Consider the following 17594-nt stretch of genomic DNA (forward strand, 5'->3'; position numbering starts at 1 on the left):
CCTTTTTAAAAACAAAGTTTACAAAGTGCTCTACAGAGAATCAAGGCAAAACAAATAGAATGGTAAGATACAAATATTAAATAAAAAACAGAAACTAAATTAGGGGAACCAAAGAACTGCATAAAAGGATGACATCACCTAAAAGCTGTTCTATAAAAATGGGGTTTAAGCAGTGATTTAAACGAAGTTCCTGATTCAGCTGTAAACATTTTGGTCGACGAAAGAAAGATAGGCTACAGACGTATTTTAAAAACTTTCTAAATCAGTGATTCCAGTAGTTTTCAATATATTTAGATGTGAGTGGTGGGAGGTCTCTGTCTTACTTTGACCAATATTTCTGAAATGCTGGACCCAGAGACAGGATGCAGTCTTGTCGACAAGCATCTGATAACGAGGCGGTAGCCAAAGTGTGACGTGTTGTCCTGACTAACGGCTTGTTCCTGGCGGTGCCCTCTTGAACCGGGTCTGATTTATTGTAGCAACGGCCCCTTAGCAACGCGCCGGGTCCATGGAGATGGTGTGTCTGTGAAGGAATGTGAGGCTACACGGGTCAACATACACAGACACAACGCGTAGAGGTGTAAATAACACGGACATTTATGTATTTTATGGACATCGTCGCTTTGAGGTGAACATGGGATGCTGCAGCTCCTTGAACACGGCGGTTAGCCCGTTGAGACCGGAGGAGAAAGGAGACGAGGTAGGCTCCTTCTCCCTAACGGCCTCTTTCGCTTGACGCCGGCCAGAGGCGAGGGACTGGGTTCAGAGGGCTTCATCGTCTTCAGATGTATCTGAGAAACTTACTTCAGTCCGATACGCGTGTCGAGGAGAGGGACACGTGTCTCTGTGTCTTACAGCGTGTGACGATGGTAACGTGTGACAGAAAATGGTGTAAGAATCAGGTCCTTTAGTCTGGACACTTAACTAAAGTGAAAGTAGCAAATCACAGTGTAAAAATACTTCATGATAAGTAAACTTATAATAAAGACAGAAAACACGTTACGAGATATATATACTTAAAGTGGACGTTATGCAGACCCAATGCCATTGAGTCCCTTTTTTGTTGGTCTTTTAATATAATTTGATGTCATTCACATTTTAAAGTATTCCTCTTAAACCGTTCATATCATCTATTAACACAGTACCTGAATATATGTGTCTTAGTCTTACCTATACAATAATTATCTACATATTTGTGTTGCACCTCTGAATTGGCACCTTGATTTAAACATGTTTATGGCCATTCAAAATGCCACTTAAGTACAGAAATATTACATTACAAATATATGCAGATTTTTAATACCGTAGCTGGTCCAGATATTGTTATGACTTTAAAAACAGTTTAAGCTGCATCAATTGGTCACAATACACTGTAACACTGCAACTAATTAGGTTTCATGCTGAGGTGATGGGATATGTTGGTGCTACCTGCTGTGTATCTTTATTGTTCCTGAGCGACTGTGTTCATGACAATGTGTAAACACAGATGCCACCGTAACATCGTCACATCTGTGATATCCTACAGAATGGGGCCAGTGTATACAAAAATATTCGTGGGCCATTGTTCTGCATTTCACAGTGTTTCTGTGCCGTCAGGATGAAGCAGGAAGTGAAGTGGAAGGCCGTGGAGACTCGGCCGTGTCGAAGGGGACCACGGACAGCGGGGTGGTGATGGACAACAGGGACAACCCTGTGCTACCTGGGGCGGTGCCCAGGAAACTCCCTCCTCTAACAAGTGTTAGAGAAAGCGGCCTGTGCATCATTACACGAGATGGTGAGGGAGCTGAATAACGCACACCGGGTCAGGCTGTAGAGAACTTCCAGGGCCCACTTTGTGTATGTTGCGTGTCCCTCAGGAACGCTACAGCAGGTGAGCACACTGCAGGAGCAACCAACGTCCAGTGAGATCCTGGAGGAGCTGCTGAACCAAGGCATTATACCGGTGGGTCAGACCAGAGAGGGAAGCGTCAAGGCTGCAGAGTCCTACAGCATCATGGTGAGTGCCTGGCGCACACTGGTCATCCTCATACAGCTGAAGTTAACGTGGCTATCAATACCGTGATATTATACAAAGTCTTTGTACGTGATCTTAAAAGCTGCATTACATTTCCGTGAGCAGATCGTCCTGTTCTAGCTGAGCGTAAAGAAAAGATGCCTCTACTTAAGTGTTAGTTTTACATATTTCAAAAGCACTGACAGTCATCTGCTATAAAACTATTCTAAAGTTACTAAATCTATGTGAATTAGTTGTTTTTCAGGTCGTTCCTAATTTTATGTAACCAACTCTTACTATATATCAAGAAATCTAAATACGCTGTTGCCCATTGTCTACTAAAATTTTAATGCATCAATGACAAATAGTTGGTTCTCAAAAAATAACAAACTATGAAAGATAACCAATGGCTAAAGAGGATGCTATAGGCGTCTTAGTACAGCCTGATCTGGATCATTAACCCCCTTTTCTATTTAAATATCCCAACAGGCCGATCCAGTAAGCCAGCAAGCACAACAGCAGCCCCCTGTACGAGCACATCTTGTATTTTTATTTCCTAAAAATATGTTTATAAAAAAGCAAATTAGGGCATTTTCAGACAGGATGTTGATGATTATAACATTATCTTTCACACAGGTAGGTGAGGCTAGTCCGCTTTAAGTGGAAGTGCATTCATTCACTTGTTATATTAGGTTCGTTTGTCCTCTGTCTCCCCTGCGTTGCCGTGTGTCAGCTGGATGATGAGGAGGGGTCCAGGCGAAAGCCGCCGGTCAGGCTGGAGTCCCTGAAGGCCCTGAAGGCGCAGAAGGTCCCCAGCATAGAAGACATTGAGGAGAAAATACGACTTGCTGAGGAGAGACGCCAGGTACTGTGTGTGTGTGTGTGTGTGTGTGTGTGTGTGTGTGTGTGTGTGTGTGTGTGTGTGTGTGTGTGTGTGTGTGTGTGTGTGTGTGTGTGTGTGTGTGTGTGTGTGTGTGTGTGTGTGTGTCATCACGTACTTCTGCTCTTCCTCTTACAGTTTCTCTTATTGTTTTGTCTCCCCCACATTCATTTTCTCCCTCCATTGTCTCTCAGTCGAGGGAAGACAAGCTCAAGATGCGTTTGAGGATCAAGTCGGCCCGCGTTCGGGGCCCCGCTCCCACCTCCAGGCCAGAGGAGGACGAGGACACGGCTCTCACTCCCGTGGAGCCGCTGCAGTTACCTGCCCCCCCGAACCCCTTCGTTCCACTGCCCCACAGCCAGATAACACACGAGAAGGCCGAGGGCGGAGATCGGGTGAGAGAGGTGGGAGGGGACGGCAGAGAGGAAATGGGTAAAACAGATAAGGGAGAAGGGAGGAGAGTGAAAGGAGGAGAAAGGGGATATAACAGAGGGGAGGGTGCAGAGAGGGTCAGTGAGGAGGCTGACGGGAAAGGGGAGGATGAGTTGACCCAGGAGGAGGATCTTATGGGGGATAATCTCCTCACAGACTCTGAGGAGCTGGAGAGCTATTCTAGCTTAAAACTTGCAGAAGACAAAGAGGAGATGTTATAAATCATAACGTAAATGAGCCAAGAATCTGCACTAAGAGAGATACAAAAAGAAAGAGGAGCCAAAAATTGATTTATTTTGCGCAGACGAAAGGTTGACACTTGTCAAAAGAAAGATATATGGAGTATATCGTATTCGAAGAAATTAACTTGAATTAAGATATGATGGTCCTATGGATGAAACTAGGCTAATGTGGATGTGAATTGTTTGTGTTCATGAAAACATATAGGGAAGTGTGTTGTGGCTCAGAAATAAGCACACAGGAATATGAGGGTTTTCTTTCCAAATTTAAATTTACCTCAGTGAAGGATTCAATAAATATGACCAAGACTTCTTGCCAACTTACAAAATAAATTGTAATGAGATTTTAGTTTGACATTTAATTGTAAATTAATATGATACCGTTGAGTCTCTTTAGGTGGAGGTTGTACCTGTTCAGTTGGACATAAGGTGGCGCTGTTTCAGTGGGTTAAAGTTGTGTCGCAGCTCCCTGAAGTCAGATCACCTCGTCTATAAAATGAAGTATCAGGAGGTTTGGGCAACATGTGGAGTACAGATGTGTAAAGTGAGATTTGTATTGATCAATAAAGTGTTATGTATTCAATGTTTATGAATGTGTGTGTCTAAAACTTCATGAAATGCATTAACCTTTTAAAACTGCACATACATATTGTTCACAGAGGTTGAGGGGTGTTGAGCACGACCTCAGTGGGACTGGCTGTGGGTATTCAGCTGTTCGGTGACCTTTGACCTTTAGCTGTTCTCTCCTGACAGGTGTGTGTGTGTACTACAGCGAAATGGACAACGAGCACAAAGTTACGGTTACTTCTCTTCAGCTCAGCAGTCTTGCTTGAAAAAAATGGTGGACAGCTAAGATTATAAAGAATGTTTCTCGGGATTATTGCTGACACATAATGACTCCACATGTGACACAAAGTATTTCTAAAGATTATTGGAAATGAGGTATCATTAAAGTGTTCAATGGGCCCACAGCCTGTTGTAAGATTCCGACTCGTCAGCATGCTGCACATGAACAGAAAACAACAATTGGACGCAACCTGACCGGATCCTCATTGTTGAGCCTGGGAAACTCGATACTGGTCCCCTTTTTCACGACTCCATGCTCGGACTTTAAAGCGCGCGTGGCTGTATGAATAAAATAGTGAGAGAACAGAGACACCGCAGCAGATAGACTCTATCGGGTTGCGTTTCTTTGTGGTGTGGAGTCCATCCATTCCCCTTCAGATAGATATGGGACAATATACTCTTTTCTTTAAGAATACCGATTGTGGTTGAGCTTTCCATTATGAGCCCACAGATGGAGATTATTAATCTGCCAAACATTTCTCAGCAGATGTCCAGACACACATGGGCTATGTTGGTAATTGCTCATCAGTGTCTACCTGTGAGTCTATGTCACGTGACAATTTATATCGGCAGTAAAAGATTTGACATAAGCAACTTTTTTCACAACTACACACTGACACGTTGTGCGTAAATGTTTCAACCCACCGTGTTGGATGGTTACAGGATAGATGCTCGTGGCCAAAGAGCGCACTCACAAAGCGGAGCTGCATGAATGATTAACAGCACAGCTCCCTCTCACATTACTGGGTGAGTTATCCGATGATCCGCCCAGCAGCGAGCCAGATGAGCCGAGCTTCACAGCCGATTTTAATCATTGATGTTCAGAGACTCTTGATTGAATTGATCTCTGTCTTGATTCTCCCCCAGTACAATAGCTGTGCCTTGTCTGATTTAATTATTAAAATATGATCAGCATCTTTTAAAGATTTTTTTCTTAAGCACCCTAAGAGAGAATACAAGTATAAATATAATATAAATTAGCACTTTTAATTACAAGTTGTCAGATATGAAACCCATTGTATAGTTCATTAGGCCGATTCCATTATGACCTCTTAGTGAGGGAGCCATTAAAAAAAACTACGTTTCCCATCACAGTCGGCACGAGGCCTTGCGGCTGTTCGCGTGGACTCAGAAACTTGCCAAAACTCTGTCAACCCCCAACAAGTGGAGTGTCTATCTTGAAGAATGATCCTTCCAGCTGAGCCTCAAAGCTGCACCTGTCTGCTGCACTGCTGCTCGGATGTGTCTGTCCCCGAGCTGTGTACATAATTTATGCAAGAGACAGGGTGGACTTTGAAACATCCAAATAGGTCTTATTCCACCAGAGAAAAAAACAGAATCATCAGATATTTATTTAGAAGGATGCAAAAACACCCAAATATCCATATTTTAAAATTAATTTACCCAAATGCATTTCATGAAATCCCCTGCTCCTCTCTATCCCCAACATATGATCAGTGTAACTTAAGTTGTGTTTGTCCCCTGATGATTAATTCATCGAGAGGATGGAGGGAGGGAGCTCCAGTGTTTCAGCTGCAGGTTCCCCAGCCAGCTGTTTGTGCGCGCTGGTGGGCGGCGCACAGACCGACTGAAAGTTGGGTGGAGTTTGGAGCAGCGCTTTTAGGAATGGGTCCCAACGCTATTTAGTTAGACAGCAGAGTTACCAAGAAGAGCTGGAAACACCTGATGGTCTCTGTGGGACATTCCGCTCCATATAACTCTCCTCCTAACTGTCGGAAGATACATCTACCTCCAGGCTTCATTTCTGTCGAGTTGTTGCTGCGTTTTCTCTTCTGAAAAACCGACAGAGCCGGCTGACCTCTCTTTTTCTCTCTTCATCCAAAGAATCCCCGATAAGGAGACATTGCACTACTCTTTTTTATAATTGTTCCTATTTATTGTATTTTGCACTAACGATGCACAGCACGCAAAAGGACACGACCTATACGAAGATTTTTGTCGGGGGTCTTCCCTACCACACCTCGGATACAAGTCTCAGGAAATATTTTGAGGTGTTTGGTGAGATAGAAGAAGCGGTGGTCATTACTGACAGACAGACTGGCAAGTCTAGGGGTTATGGATTCGTAAGTATTGCTCAACCACAACATCGCTATCAGTTTTACACAGAATTGAAAACTAACTTTTACGCATGTGTGAAAAACCCTGCCATGGCACGTCTCTGTTAAAGTGCGCGGCTGTTGCTGTCTGTCACAACATCACGATTCATCTTAATTTAACTGCAGTCACGGGGTGTTTATGTTTTGATAAGAAGTCCCTGCTTAAATTCGTCATTGGCTTCTGTTGCAATCCTGCACCCAGCGACTTGTTGCGCAGGTATAAGCCTTCTCTGACGCGTTTGAAAGTGAGCCGCTCTCAAACTGACAGCTCTGGTGGGCTGAGAACATCCTCACGGTGATGTCTGGGGGTTCTGACACTGTTACACTGGTTTCGTCATCTAAAAGCTATCTGCAAAGGAACATGCTGTACACCAATTACTTTCGAGACTAAACGCATTTCAGAGACACAAAGCCACCAGTCCAATGCTCTACTCAGACAGTGTTTTTGTTGGTGTGAATTCATAAATACAAACTGCTTCATACATACAAGAAGGCTTACAGAGGGATCTAGAATCCAAACTTTATTTAGAGACCATTTCAAATATATTTGATGTATATCTTTGGCACATATTATGAGAAGTTTCACAGTCGCCCTTGATATGCACTAACATCTATGTTTGTATGCATGTATAAACTCACATTTCTCTGTAAAAACGAAGATATTTTTACTTCAATCCTCTCTTTAGTGTTGTAGAGTCATCATATGCATTATGTATCCCCTTTTTCTGTATTTTCTCATGGAAAAAGATTTTCGTCGAGGTCAGTGAGGGATACCGCTCAGATGTCGGCTAAGCACTGAGAGGAGAAATAAAGTCTGTAATGGGAGTGATAAGGGAGCCATGTTCAGGGCTCATCTCAGCCTGACTCCCATTGATAGTTTCAACACATGATAGTGATGGGTGTGTGTGCTGCCAAATACATATTGCTGTTAATGATGGCCTCATGGGCAGAAATACACTCAGACAGACGACTAACATGCACCTATTAAAGTATGTCTTCTCTCTTCCTAACACAGTTTTCAAAGTATAATAATAATAACACTATTTCAAATTCATATAGCGCTTTTCCAGACACTCAAAGACACTTATATGTGCTGTTAAGCCGACCAGCAGAAAAATGGAAACAATTTACACAGATTTCAGGTATCCACATCTTTCTCATGCTTCCCCTCCTGCAGGTGACGATGGTGGACCGCTCGGCTGCAGACCGGGCCTGCAAGGACCCAAACCCAATCATTGACGGCAGGAAGGCCAATGTCAACCTGGCCTACTTGGGGGCCAAGCCTCGGGTCATGCAGCAAGGTGAAGGCAGTCAGAATCAAAACAATACACTTCCGTTATTTATGTTCTTCTCCTCAACAAGCCACAGAAATGTGTTTGCTCACTATCACAAGTTGCATTTTGACATGTCCAGATGTGTTTGTTCAAGATTGATAAATCACACACTATGTTTAATGAATTAACACAGCGAGTGTATTTCCCCTCCGTGTCTGTTTGGGATCACTTCGTTTTTATTGGCAAACCAGCAAACAAGAAAATCAAGTCGATCCTTCCTGAGTTTCACCTCAGGGCTTGTTTGCTTGTTTTGTATAAATGCTGTCTGCACTCTTTTTTTAATACATTGTTTCCTTTGTTTTGCAGGCTTTACCTTTGGTATTCCCCAAATTCACCCAGCGTTCATCCAAAGGCCTTATGGGTATGTACTGAGAAGTCTACAAGCATTTTAGAGGAATGTTGGGATGTACACATTGCATTGAATTATTTAAATATGTTTTAAATCGTTTATCAGTTTAATCTGTAATAATTGATACTATCAGTCCGATTTTGTTTTATGTATCCTTATAAATGTTTCTCTCCATAATCAATAATGTGGTGGACAATAAATTGAATGTAGGTTTTTTTAGTGATCACTGTCCACCAAGCCAGTCAAACTGCCTATTCTAGGTTTGCCTGTTTGTAAAAGTGTGTGTTTGTGTGTGTGTGTGTGTGTGTGTGTGTGTGTGTGTGTGTGTGTGTGTGTGTGTGTGTGTGTGTGTGTGTGCTGAGTAGACAATGATGGAAACGTTCAGCCTGACTGATGTTATCTATCTTTCTTTGGTCCGACAGGCTCGCTCTCGGTTAAGCTAAGTGTGCTGGTTTGTGACATAATCACAGGCCAGAGAAGAGAAATACCTGTAGACTCAGACACATACAAACAAGCTCAAAATGGTGATTATAGATGCATGTATGTGGGTGTTGACCTGTCTTTTTACTTTTTTATTTGAATGTAATTTGGAGCTTTGTGTGCAGAATGAAGTGGTGTTGTTAGCTAAATCGTGTGCTTTCTCACTTTAATTACCAAAAAAAGAAGAAGCTGGATTGATTGAATCTTTGGGGTGTCTTTTTACTTTTTTGTCGACGTGTGTTTACTTTGCCAAGGAAGAGCAAAGTTGTTGTTTTTTGCTTTAGCTTGTGGTTGACCTGTTTTGTTTAACAGGATGTGTTGTTGCATTTGCTTCCTGTCTTGTTGGAGTGAGTGGTGAATTTTCTGTTTCTTTTCTTGTTCTTCCCCCCCCTCCCTCCCCAATCATCTCCTGATATTCCATTTCTCACACAATTTCCCCAAAATAACAAAACCCATCACTGCTTGTGTGTGCTAATAGCATCCTCCTCGTGTTAGTTTCTCACATTAACACAGCGCAGCAGCAACAAATTCCCTATGAAAGTGTCTCTCTTTGCCATATTACTGCTGGTCCACTCTGTCTTAATAATAATAATAATAATAATAATGTATTATATAACTGCTGGTCCACTCTGTCAATTCTCTCGTCTTTCTTCCTGTCTCCATGCATATATGCTCATCTCTGCACTACATAGACTTTTCGTCACATAGGACCAATTTACCACCAGAAAGGCGAAAGTGGAAGTTGTCTTTGTGAAGGAATGACAACAGCTACAATGTGAGATGTAGTCATAACAATATGTGTAATTATGTGAGTACATGTCTGGTTACATTGGTACATATGAGTATGTTCTCCTATTGTGTTTGTTTGTATGTGTGTCTTTGTCCACTCACATAGTCCCAAAGTCTCCAGTGTGACACAAACAACTGTTACTCTCTCTCTCTCTCTCTCCCTCTCTCTCTCTCTCTCTCTCTCTCTCTCTCTCTCTCTCTCTCTCTCTCTCTCTCGTTAAGGAAAACAAGCACATCCATTGTGCCACACAAAGCCCCGAATGCTGACGCTGCAGTCGCATGAAGCTCTGTGTTGTGTGAGTGTGAGTGTGTGTGTGTGTGTGTGTGTGTGTGTGTGTGTGCAAGGGGGGGAGGGGCTCTGGTTAGTGAGCAGGACTGTCCCTCTCTGTCATGTAAGAGCATTGCAGGGGCCATTTCAACAGGGCCAGAGTGGGTGTTTTAGGACCCACATTAATGTCCAGTCTGATATGAACCAGGACCATCGGTCAGTTTGTCTTTGATAATTAATGCGTAGGGAAACCGTTGGGTTCAAAGTTGATAACCGAGTGACAAAAGTAATATTTTCATCAATAAAGTTCACCAATCAGAGGACACCAGCAGCCCTGTCAGCATCCAAAGAGCTCTTCTGTACAATGTAGGATGTTTACCAATGTCATACGATAAACCAAGTAGGTCCATCTCATAAAGTAGAAGTATTTTAGGACATCATGTTCCCAATCAGGCACAATACAAATCAGGCAAATGTGAAAGTATATATTGTGTATAAAAGACTTTAATGGAAGAAGATATCGTGCAAACAGCTAATTGTTTCTAGTCACCCTGACACATCCTCAAACTGCTCAGACACTCAACTGGACAGCAGGTTTCAAACTGAGCATCTTCATGTCAGGATTTTAAATGTATAATTGTCTTGGTGTCGGAACAAGTGGCTTTCTTTGTGGATTATGACTAAAGTCTGGACAGCAGGACAATCTATGCCTTAGTCTTAATATCCAATGAGCAACACTGTGAAAGCAGGACAGGTGTGGCAACCGCTCTCACTTCCATGACACAAACATACCTCATAAACATTAGATGCCCTCAGCGGACCGTACACCCAGTGGCAAAGAGTCTTTATTTAGCCTTGAACTTTAATGACCGCTGAGTTGTGAGAGATCTGCATTCCAGTAAAGATACACGCACACAGTGGCGGGCCGTCAGGGCCAGCAAGGCCTTCTCTGCTGGCCTAAACATCATCAGAATATATATTTTTTTCTAAATATATTTTCCCACAAATATGTATTCAATTATTTCCCAGAGTAAGAGTTATTCTCTTAATTTGATAGCGTTTCTCTTGGTTGCGCTGCTGCCAGCGCCAGGTTGAGATTGGAAGGGCTGGTCTTTATGTTAGATCTTTTATCCAATCATATTCAGCCATCGTGTGTTGCCAGGGGGCTAACATCTGCCCTTAGGCCTTCAGAATCAACATTGCGGGCGCTGGTAGCTTCAAGTGAATGGGAATGACAATGTTGTGTCAACCAATCAGCTTTAGAGTTGGCTCCTCTAGGCCTTCTAGAAGGCCCCGGAACCGGCACAGGAGCCAGCTAGCAGGCGGAGTGCTGCACGTCTTTTGATTGGATTACCAATATTGAGAGGCGGGGTCTATGGGCAGGTAGATGCAAAACCTCAGAACTAGGAAACTGAATTTGATAAAGGAATTAATTCGCGGACTACAAAGCTGTTTTTTCAACCCACAATGGCGGAAGGAAGAGAAGATGTCGATTTGGTCGAGCATATACTTGAAATCTGCTTTGGGTGCGACAATGCCCTGTTTAGTGAACAAAATAGTGCAAGTGACTTTTTTTCCTTCTTTTTCTCAGTCCCGATGCATTCTGCAGCGCGCGAGACGGAGAGCCGAGAGAAATGACATGCTGTTGTGTAGATACGATCAACATCAGACGGCTGTTTAGTTTAATAAATGAACAAAGACGTGCTATAGAGAAAATGACGGGGGCGGGCGAATTTTTTTTAATGTCATGCGATCTACCAAAACTACGCCGCGATCGAGGTATTGAGCAGCCCTGGTCTAGAGCCATGGCATCATAATGATCGTAATAAGAGGTGGATTAATTCGAGTGGGACTGTGTAGGACCTCACTGAAGGCCCAGGCCCCAGGCCCACGGCCCGCCACTGCACGCACACGCACACACACACACACACACACAAACACACGCACACACACTCACAATATAGCTTGCATAATGGCTTCACAAAACAGCCATACATTTACTGTATTTTTGATTTCCTTACTTGATGAGCACCTCCAGGGGAAAGAGGTTGATTTCTTGAATTAGGGGCCACATTGGATGAGTCAGCCAGAGCTCTGCTTCCCGTGGCTAAAACCTCTGCTTATATGTGTGTAAGTCTACCCGACCATTACATTAATATAGTAGTGGTGGGGAATCTGAGACAGCTAGTACGATCTAAAAAATGCATTGAGCTTGAAGTTGGATTTAAAGAGCACTGGAAACGGGTTCATACCAGTGGAAGTCCAATTTTAAATGTCAAATAGTTGTCTGAGCTGCAGCTTCTACAGTCAATCACATACGGGAGTAGCTGTTATAAAATGTGCAACTGAAAGTTTTGTGGGAATGTTTGCTTGTTTCTTTAATGCCATTTATGCAGAGTTACAATGGACAGTTAAAAAAAGGATAATGTGTAGCAGAACTAGAGACATCGTCTTTTTTATTCAAAACATTATTCCCGATCAAAACCGTTGACAACTATTCTTAGACAGTGTTATCAAGCCAGTTAAATTCAGCCTGTCCCACATTATTCCAGCCATCTTCACATATATTCCCTTAACTGCAGTAGTTAGTTCAACAAAATATAAAAAAGGAGATGCATCTTTTAGCAAAGTTTTTTTAACCTTGAAATTAAAAAATCTTAATTTCTTTTTTAATTTGTCAGGAACAGATAACAGACAACAGTTTGAACACATGAATGTATAATGTTATCTTTTTGTAGGTAGTTGGATTTAACCAGTGTTAAATAATTGTGTTAGAGTATCCAGTCGTGTGACCATTAGAGTGGCAGTGAGTACTGGTGTTTGACCAAATAGGCTAATATTAGCTTTTTATTAAATATTAGACGATGGGCCTGTAGTGGGTCATTCACATCAAGTATGAAGAGTTTACTTCAGTCTGCTGGTGGTGATAATTCAGTGATTTGACTTTAAATGTATACACAGGCAATGTCTCTCTACTGTTTTGTGAGCGAGTTTTAGACATGACGTCCTCTAAAATCATCCTGGAAACCTGCCGTACCCTGCTGAGTGTCATTAGTGTGAGTTTCAAAAGGGAGGTTGTGTGACACATGAAAAACGTAATCTTTTCAATGCTGAGTTGTTGTTTCTGACCTTCAGAAATTGTTCAGACCTGTGTATGTGTTTAGCATTGACCTTTGCCCTTTACTGACGGCCACACCAAACCTCTACATACCCACTTAGTCTCAGTTTATTCCCTCCCTTTTCTTTTTCTGTGTCTTTCCAGTTGAGTGATTGTGCTCTGCCAGTGCTGTAATCAGTCTCGTTGAGGAGGTCTATTCGTACATATTTCTTCCTCTCTGATGCCTTGCTGTTGTTTTGTTTTTCCTGTTTTTCTCCCGGCCCACTTTTTTCGGTTGAGATGTGGATTGGATAATAGAGTGCTCACAATAGGGTTGCCACGATAGATCCTGCCTTTCAACCTTTAACATTTTCTGCACCTCCTTTATTTTTTTCCCAAATCCAGACGAGAAAACGTGACCACCTGATGTTCATTATGCAGACTTGACTGATTATATGATCCTTGATTTTCTCTCAACAGATTTTTGAGCCTCTACACTCACATAGTTGTTGTTGTAGCTTTCTGCAACAAATATCAAATTGTTTCCTTCAAGCCTGATGCATCTCATCCATTTGAATTAAAGTGAGATTGAATGTTACCATACTTTTATCTGTAAAGTGAAGGAGGGGGAGTGGGGCTGTTTTTCAGGACTTTAAAGACTGAATATTATTTTTAAGTTTTCTTATTCTTGCTTCCACCTACAGTCAAAAGTTGACAGTTCACTTCTCATTAGCATACATGTCCATAGCTCCCCTCACACTTGCAGTGTAACTTAGTTTCCAGACCTTATAGAGTATGGGGAGTATATAGTAAGGCTATGTCATGAAGGGCAGAATGTGCTCATTGTTCATAATTGTTTATTTAATCGAAACATCCCTCTGGGTGTGAAGTCTAGTCCCGGCTCCCCCTGCTGCCTCCCCGGCTCTTTGTCCAGACACAGAGGGGGAAATGGCCAGCAGTGTCCCTTTTTGAAAACTGTCCAGCTGTCAAAGTGGCAGTGACATTTTCACAATGCCTCCCTGGGCTCATCTCCTCTGTCCGCACCCCCACCCCCGGCACTGTAAGCCTCCCTCTGCTCCCCACCCATTAGCCCTCCAGCAGGCAGGGGGACGGCACCAGAGCCAAATCCACATGTGACGGACAAATCGACTACAGGTTTCAGATTCCAAACTTTTTTTACACTTTATTTTCATCTCTGTAGTTCTGCCTCCACAAACTCAAAACTGACCAAAACAAAAAATATGAAACCTGCTCCCTTGTTGTATCCCATAAAGACCTTATCACATCACTTCCTCCAAACACAATGGGATTGTTCAGTAGATTGGAGTGGCCTTAAACACCTCTGGGTGTTCAACATTTCTTTCACCTTTCAGTCTTTTCTTTGCAGAGAGATTTCTATTTTGGCAACCCTATATTGTTCTAGCAGGCATTTCCTTGGTTTTCTTGACTGGTGGATTGGACTGGGGCTCAGTGGTGGGTGGTGGGCGGGCGCTTGGCCGCAGTGTGATGGAGTTGGGTTTGGGTTTTTGGGTGGGTGCTATTACGCACAAACTGGCTTAATCAAACTAACCTGTCGTACGTGTGTTTGTTTCACAGCATACCGGCCCACTATATGTACCCTCAGGCCTTCGTACAGTCTAGTATGGTCATCCCTCATGTGCAATCTACAGCTTCTGCAACCGCCACTGCCTCCTCCCCCTACATCGACTACACCGGAGCCGCCTACGCGCAGTATTCTGTAGCTGCAGCCAGCGCTGCCGCCGCCGCTGCATATGAGCAGTATCCGTACGCTGCCTCCCCTGCCGCTGCAGGCTACATGGCTACTGCCGGGTATGGCTACGCAGTCCAGCAGCCTTTAGCCGCAGCTGCCCCGGGCTCAGCTGCCGCAGCAGCCGTAGCCTTCGGTCAGTATCAGTCTCAGCAGCTGCAAGCCGACCGCATGCAATAGCAGCTACTGCAACCACTGGACACGCAGAGCGAGGAGGCCCGCACACGGCCACAGCGACGGAAAAGGAAGAGGGAGTGCCCTTAAGGAAGAAGGAGTGGCCTTAAGGAAGAAGGAGTAGCCTTAAAGAAGAAGGCGTGGCCTTAAGGTTTAGAGGCAGAGTAGCTTTAAAAAGGTGATGATGATGATGATGATGATGATGGTGATGATGGTGGTGGTGATGATGATGGTGGTAGTGATGATGGTGAGGTGAGGTGGAAACTTTTTACATTAACTTTCCAACTTGCCGTGCTTCAACCAAAAAACAAGAAAAGGAAAAAAAGTCGCAGAACAAAATAACGGAAAAGTGATTTATTATTATTGTTGTTGTTATAATGATTATTATTATTATTATTATCATTACTATTATCATTGTGGTAGAGTACTTATTTATAGAACAGTAAAGCAGGAACTAATCCCTGAGGTTGGTAAAAGTGTTAAACTAAGCCTTTAAAGTCCTATTGCTGTCATTAACGTTAGTTTAGGAAACTGTTCTCTTTTTTTCTTCACTCGTGGTTTTCCACAAGTGTTTTTAGTTATTTGATTCCCTCATAACATTTATATTTATTATTGTTATTATTACACATTGGGGGCTCTTCTTGTTCTTTTTGTCTTTTCAAGTGCTTTTTTTCTGATAATCAGGGAAATGGAACCGTTTCCAACGTGTTAGCTATTACAATGTGACGTCTGTCAGGAAGTCGAGAAGTCGTAACTCGTCGTGTCACACATATTTGAAGAACTACCTTTTTATCTTCCTGATGCTGAATGTCCCTTTTTTTACTCTGTGTCTCGACCTCTTGACCTATGCAAAGCAAACAAATCACCAGGAGACAAAAAAAAGAAAAGAAAAGCAACAAAAAACTGAAAATGTCATCAACTCTGACTTGATTCTTGGACTAAAGGGGGACTTGGCAAACAAAACAAACGCACTGACAAAAGGAGAGAGGTTGAAATGGCTCCAGACAATGAGAAACACTAAATCAGTTGCTTTTACACATGTTTCACTCACACGTACACAGACACATGCATCCAGAGTTGCACACATAGCAGTCAAAGACAAAGGCAGCACAGTTGTGTTTCTCTCTGGCTCTGGGATGGAGAGAAAGAAAAAGAGAAAGAAAGAGGGAGAGAGAGAGCAGCTGCTGGTGGGGGTGGACAGAGCTGCACCAGCGCCACACAGACGGATCACTCTGGAAAGAACGCATCACTTGTGCTCGTTTGTTGCGCTGTCACATTTTAATCCCTGACCGGGCCCATTTGGGAACCAACTTCACACCCAACACAGAGCCCCACAGCAAAGCCCCCCACCCCCACCCCCAGTCATGCAGCCCTGCAGCTGTCAGCACTTCCACCTCTGTGCTGCTGTAGTCTAGTGTCAGGTACACACACACACACACACACACACACACTCACACACACACTATCACCAAAGCCACCCCAACAACTGGTCTGCCTCGTGTCTGTCAAGATCACCGCGAGGGGTGGAGAGGACTGTTTGACGTTGTGTTATCTGTGTGCCTTACATTTCTACTGCTATTTAAGAGAGAGAGAAAACAATGAAAAAAAGAGAGAAATCTACTATTTAAGATATTTATTTTTGAGGGTTGACTATGTTGACGCTCAGAGTAGAGACTTAGTTGCGGTACTGTATAAATAATATTATTATGTACTCATCTCAAGGCATATATAAGTTATTGATTAGTTTAGTTATATTATTATTATTAACATACTCAACCAAAAATGTCACTGTAGGAGTTATTTAAGATACTGTTATGTGCACTGTACTTTTATTTTTTATCTTTTTGATTCTTTAGAACATGACATTAAATATTAGCCTAATGCCTTTTGTAGGGAATACACTTTATTTAAATGCAGGCCTATTTGCTTGCAGATTGTACTCTGCCTCTTCTGTGTTTAGATGAGAGGAAAAACAATTATAATTTTCACAAAAAACGAGCAGAAATGCTGCTTTCTCCACTAGAATGTATAGTTGTTGTCAGTAGCTGTGCTTCTTTTGCTTAATATTCATCAGATGGGCTATTTTACACTGTTGGGAATTTTTATACTTGAACTATTTCTTACAAGGGAAATATGACAAATAAATGGCAGAAGCTTTTAATTGTCACTGGATGAAGGCATGTAAAGTGTTTCTATTTAAATGCAAAGGTCCTGTTGATTTTAAAACATTTATTTCAGAATTTCAACTCCATTTATTTAAAATTCAAATAAAATGTTCTATATTTAAAAACTTGGTGACATTTCTTTTCATTAAAACTACAATTAAAGTGTTCAGGACCTGCGGACAGATGTACTTGTTCTTCGGCCATGTGTAGCCTTTCATCTTTCTATTCATACACTCATCCATATGATTCATATTTATTTTGTGCAGGTTATGTATGGAGATGTTCAATATTAAATAAACACAAATTATATTGTGAAATGAATTGTATGAATTATTTGTGTAAAATATAGAAGTGAACCAAGGCAAGGAAAATTACGAAAAATAATTTAAACCAAACTCATTATTGTGATACTTTGTTTCATCATTCTTATTTTCACAATTACAGATTTCATTGGATGTAATTTTAATTTCATTACGGACGTTTTAATTTCAAAACACCCCCATCCCAAGAGACAGTCCGTCCTCTCCTTTAATTTAGCTTATCAAATATGATCAAGGCTGCCTCCTACCTATATGTATATGTATTGTGGGCTTTGCTATTACTCTGCATCAAAGATCAAAGTGTAAGAGTGTGAGCATCGTCAGCTAAGTTGAGTAAAGCAAC

General features: G+C 42.3%; 2 protein-coding genes across 2 annotated transcripts; both read left to right on the forward strand.

Annotated features, from left to right (window-relative positions):
* The first annotated feature begins 1129 nt into the window (after positions 1 to 1129).
* Positions 1130 to 3526, forward strand: stmnd1 (stathmin domain containing 1). Its single transcript, XM_056421015.1, has 4 exons — positions 1130 to 1774; positions 1857 to 1996; positions 2727 to 2858; positions 3068 to 3526. Exons 1-4 carry the CDS (start codon positions 1672 to 1674, stop codon positions 3524 to 3526), a joined length of 834 nt encoding a protein of 277 aa, XP_056276990.1. The 5' UTR covers positions 1130 to 1671.
* A 2529-nt stretch (positions 3527 to 6055) lies between these two features.
* Positions 6056 to 17252, forward strand: rbm24a (RNA binding motif protein 24a). Its single transcript, XM_056418966.1, has 4 exons — positions 6056 to 6474; positions 7685 to 7808; positions 8148 to 8202; positions 14421 to 17252. Exons 1-4 carry the CDS (start codon positions 6307 to 6309, stop codon positions 14770 to 14772), a joined length of 699 nt encoding a protein of 232 aa, XP_056274941.1. The 5' UTR covers positions 6056 to 6306; the 3' UTR covers positions 14773 to 17252.
* The last annotated feature ends 342 nt before the right edge of the window (positions 17253 to 17594 follow it).

The sequence above is a fragment of the Pseudoliparis swirei genome, chromosome 1 (genome assembly GCF_029220125.1).
Source record: "Pseudoliparis swirei isolate HS2019 ecotype Mariana Trench chromosome 1, NWPU_hadal_v1, whole genome shotgun sequence".
Lineage (NCBI taxonomy): Eukaryota > Metazoa > Chordata > Actinopteri > Perciformes > Liparidae > Pseudoliparis > Pseudoliparis swirei.